Source organism: Aptenodytes forsteri, unplaced genomic scaffold (genome assembly GCF_000699145.1).
Source record: "Aptenodytes forsteri isolate BGI_AS27 unplaced genomic scaffold, ASM69914v1 Scaffold153, whole genome shotgun sequence".
Classification (NCBI taxonomy): Eukaryota; Metazoa; Chordata; class Aves; order Sphenisciformes; family Spheniscidae; genus Aptenodytes; species Aptenodytes forsteri.
Genome location: NW_008796178.1, coordinates 1979077 through 1984176, shown reverse-complemented (window position 1 = coordinate 1984176; position 5100 = coordinate 1979077). Strand labels below are relative to the sequence as shown.

Sequence of the window (5100 nt, the reverse complement as noted above, 5' to 3'; positions counted from 1 at the left end):
GGGAGGTTGTTGGGGGCGGGGGGGTGGGGACCAAAACAGAACAACAGGAAAAACAGCTATTCCAGAGCAAGTGAAAATGGAGAAAAGGTTATTCAATTTGACATTATAGCCCCCACTTATACCGGAAGGATCCACTAAACTCAATGCACTACCTAGAGAATTGAAATCTGTTTTCCAAATGGGAAATAATTCTACGTAACCTAACCATGAGACTAACAAAAGCAGTTAAAACTGAATTACACTTTCACTAATAACAGTTAATCTCATTCCAGGCATTTCTGCAGATGTACCTGATTAAGTTTCTAAACAATAATCTAAGAGCAGTCAATCAATTTTTATTGCTGACGCAATTTTGAGTTACATGGCGTGTTACCTGCAATTCTTGCAGAATCGAGGCAGCCTCTTTCACTTCACCATTCTGTTCTTTTATTGTTGCAAGTGTCTTTGTCAGGCGAGCACGTTCAATTTCCACATATATCTGAAATCAGAAGTAGTAGTTTAAACATTGCAATTTTCTAAAGAGTGCAAACTCTAAGACCACAACCCCACTAAGACATGTATTTGATGTTTTCGTACAACCAATTAATTCCTTGTGTATCCATACACTATACTGATACTATCCACAACATACACAGATAAAATATGATGGATAGTTGACACACTGGAAGTATTTGAACCAAATTAATATTAAAAAAAAAAAAGTGTCTAAATTAGTCTACCATTCTTTAAGCAAACATAAAAGGATGTGCCCTGTGAATGAAGTATTATTTTGTCTGCTAAAATACACTGAAACAGGTACGAAGCTATGACTTTAATGGTTAATGTGTACTAAGTACTACTGTTTGCATTATTTCACTCACTCCTAACCATCCATAAATCAACAATACTTGATTAGTAACAATTTAGACTAACTTTTAACAGGCAAAAGCCGTAACATTAGCACAAATTTGTCTTAATCCAGAATTTTTTATTTTCTTAAAGTAAAAGGAACATTATATAAATAATTAACTTAGTATAATGCTTTGATATCACCTTCTGGTTACTGTAACTGTACATAACACCTTGTTAAGCCCAGGAGAAATTAAACTAAACTTGTCCATTTCTCTAACAAATTCAAATACAAATACATAACATTTTCAAAAGTGAAAAATAAATGGCATTTTAGAACTCTGAAATGTATTACTAATTATATTCATAATACATCCAAATATCTACATCATGGAAATATGACCAGTGTTTCAGCAAATTATTTAAATATGAAATCTGGAAAATATTTGCAGTCTTTTGGAAAGAAATACACTACTTGACTTCTCAGGTTAATTTAAAAATATACTTTTGCTCTTATTTGAACAAGATTAAAAAATAATGTTAAGAAGCTATGCTTTTAAAGAAGGTGAACATTTTTATTCTACCTTTTAGACATTCAGTCTTAAAACAAAATCTTACTTTTCCTTCTGTAACCATACGCAACGTGTCAATTAAGCGCAGTTTGACTGGTAAGTCTGTGATGTCTTCAACATAAGTGCAGCACTGCTGGACCATTTTAGCAACTGCCTAGTACAATAACAGAAAAGAAAAACATACTGTGTTTTTAGATTTCTGAAATGCATTCAAACTATAACACTCATAGATAAGTACTAAATAGTTTCATATCAAACTAAAGAGACTCAGCAAAAAGCATGCAAGATACATCTAATCATAATTATGATTGCTAAAAATATCATAAAAATTCATAAAAATTATTCATAAAAATGTGTAAAATGATGCTAGCGACTGATGCTAGAAGTCAAATGCGATGCTGTTCTGTCATTTCTTTCTTCTCAGTTTTTCCAATGATATTCAAAATCATTCATCCCATGAGGTTCTCTCTTGAAAAGTAGTACTCCTCTTCTGCCAAATCCACACGACTCTCACATGGATTGACAAGACTTATCTGTTTGCCCTAAGACCTGTGTAGCTAAAGGGAAGGTACATCTTCTCCCCAGTGTGTGCACTAGCCCTTCTCTTTAGGACACCTGTAGATTTTTGAGGAAGGGAAGGAAGAGGGGTAATTATTTCTGACTGATGCTTTTCCATCTCTGCATATTCCCAAATAGGCACTAATGAGCTAGCATCCTTCAGTGGGAAGCACAGGTATTGGAGTATGTTCTTCTGGTAACAACGCTGACAAAGCTGTTACAATTATTATTAAAATACCTACTTCTAAAAAAAAACAGAATGAAACTTCTAGAAACTTCTTCCTCAAGAAGAAAATTCAGCTGAAATGACCCAAGTCTTCAGCCACAGTTTGTCCAAGTTAGAGAACTAAACTGTACTCTACTTGTATACAAACTCCTCATGTTTCTGCACATTAAAAAGCAGGTAACCTTTTTCTTCCTAAAGCAATGATGCCATTAAAACTACCTGTTGCTAACTTCTAATTAAGTCAAACTAAACACACAGTGCAATAAACTTTGTACCTTCTTAAATGCAAGTGCTTTCAGCTATCCTGATAGCCGATTTCTCAGACAGAACTGAATTCCAGAATATGACAGTTTCAAAAGCAAGCATGTAAAGCATACACCTTATTTGATCACAATAAATTGCAATAACTCTGTTTAATGTACACCTCATATGAACATGAAAAATTAAGACTATGTCTACAATACAGACTGTAGAAGAGTATAAAGATGAACTACCATCTAAAAGCACTGGTATGCACTGAAAGCAGAAAAGTCACAGTTGTGTTGCCAAGAATGGCAAGCTGGACCACACGGAGCTCAGGCACCAGGTGAAGACAGACTAATTCCAGACATCAGTTTCATTATTGGCTTTCATTATGCCTACCAAAAAATGTCAACAGAAGCTAATTACAATATATTCAGGCAGGTGCTACAAAGTCAGGAAAGTCCATACACACAAGGGGGAACCAGATACATAATACAGCTCCAAATATAATTTTATTTTTTTGTTTCAAAGGATTAAATTCACCTGTTTTAACTGACTTCTTCTCTTTGATAGAAGAATAATATTTTCATTAAGAGCATCCCAGTCTTTAGCTTCGTAACACATTTTCACTATGGCAACTAAGATACGGGATGTGGAGACCATGTCAGATGCCTGTAACAAACAAACAGCATAGTAGCGATGGGATAAACAACCTGCAGACCTCTATCACTTGCACTTCTATTACACAAAGGGAAAAAAAAATTATTATATCTCGCCTCATTGATTTTCTTTTTAAAGAAAAGAACAACAAAAGAGAAAGACTGATACTCCAATTCCCTTCATCAATTTAATGCAGTGGAACAAGGGGGTGTGTAGGACAACCCAGCATAAATGTTGCACACCATATGCTACTTACCGTTCGTGTTTGTTTTTCCAAGGAGAGAAGGTTTTCAATTACTTCTTGCAATCTTCCTTCCTAATGTGACAGGCAAAGAATTACCACCATGAGTGAAGAATTCAGCTCAGTTTAAATTGAGAGTAGCTCTAATTCTCATGTAAGTAAAAAACGTAGACTAGCCTGTACACTCATTTTTAAGTCTTTTATTTCTTAAAAAAGAAACATACATAGCACTAACTTTAAATATACGGTTCTACACACAGATTAAACTGGAAAGGTACTAGTTCCATTTTTGCCCAATACATGCTACAAATTGTCTGTCTTGAGTGAGAGACCTAGCAAGTTTCAGACAGGTTTGGTTAGCTCACATGCACTGAGCTAGATGGATGACTGATTTCTTTCCTAGCCAAAACAAAGCTTTAAGTGAGAACACACATGCAATTAGATACCTTGGCCAAAAAACTGTTTTACTATTACTTTCATCCACATTCATCATATCTTAATTACAGCATATTACAGAAAACATAAACTATATGCTTTACAGTCCAAGCATGGAATTATAATAGTCCTGCTTTTTGGGTTTTGAGAACTGGATTTGCCTTTGTTTAGAGGAGTTAAAGCTACCACAATGTACTTTTACATCTAAGTTGTAATTCCTAGCAAATATCTTACAAAAAAATGTTAATATGGGAGAATTTGTAACAGCCAGTGGCAACTGTGGGGCTGCAAAAAAAGGTTAGAAACTAGAAAATTAATAACAAAAAAAAGAAAATTAAATTTGTTTCTAAAACGTACCCACCCTACTGAAATCTTTTAAACTACATACAATGGTTTGTCAAGGATGCGCCCTTACCGCCACAAAATTTACATGTTACACAGCAATGAAACATGGTCCTGGTGTCCATACCTACACAGAGCTATGCTCATGGGATAAAACACCTGTGCCTACTCTCCATACAATAGTCGTAAGATAGCGTAAGGTGCGATTTACTTATCTTAAAGCTACTGCCTTCAGAATCCTACAATATGCTATATAGTACAACATGTCCATCACAAGACACATGGATCGAGCAGAGCATTTGCAGCATGTAAAAAATCAGGTGTCATCCTTCGGGGAAAGAACGTAACAGCAAATCCAATCTGTCTGTTCTGAGGTCTGAGATGTGTGAGAATCTCTACGCTACAGAACAAGTCCACAAAAGAAACCTTAAGATACACCAAATGCGTGATTACCGCTACGATCCCGTCAGCAAGACATTCCGTGGTCATCTATGGCTGGGTGCACATACATGTTTGCTCAGCAGATGCCAGGCACCCTATCAGCCTGCCATGGCTCTGGCCCTCCATTCCCGTCTTTTGGGGCACGTACATAACCGAGTTCGAAGGATGCAAACCGCTGCCTGTCTAACCTGACACAGGATCAACTACAGGAAGGCAGCTTCCGCACACAGCAGTCCTAGGATGAACAAGCACCTACGTGCCTGCCCAGCCACGCTCCACGCGGGACGTGGCAGCAGGGAAGAGCCACGTCCCTTCTGGTGGACTCGGGCCTTCCCATCCCCTCACCCGCGAGGGTGCACCCTGACATCTCCTCTCGTCTCCCTCGCCGCCCTCCCGCCCACCAGCCTCCTGCCCACCCTTCCATACGCTGCCAAGGAAATGGTAGAGCAGTCCCTACTTCTCCCCTTCCCCAGCACGGTACGGGAGGGCCCGCGCCCCGGACCCCTCAGCACCGGATCGGGTGACAAGAGGCGGCCGCACGCCACGCCGCGCCG

At 38.1% G+C, this 5100-nt stretch overlaps 1 protein-coding gene across 1 annotated transcript in view; it reads right to left on the bottom strand.

Moving 5' to 3' along the window:
* PSMD12 (proteasome 26S subunit, non-ATPase 12) overlaps window positions 1–3426 on the bottom strand; it is a 7472-nt gene extending 4046 nt beyond the window's left edge. The window contains exons 1-4 of the mRNA XM_019474227.1: window positions 3344–3426; window positions 2971–3099; window positions 1447–1554; window positions 362–478 (exon numbers count right to left, since the gene is read on the bottom strand). Coding sequence (XP_019329772.1) covers window positions 362–478; window positions 1447–1554; window positions 2971–3090 — 345 coding nt within the window. The 5' untranslated portion in view covers window positions 3091–3099; window positions 3344–3426. The remainder of the gene's footprint in view (window positions 1–361; window positions 479–1446; window positions 1555–2970; window positions 3100–3343) is intronic.
* Window positions 3427–5100: the final 1674 nt, after the last annotated feature.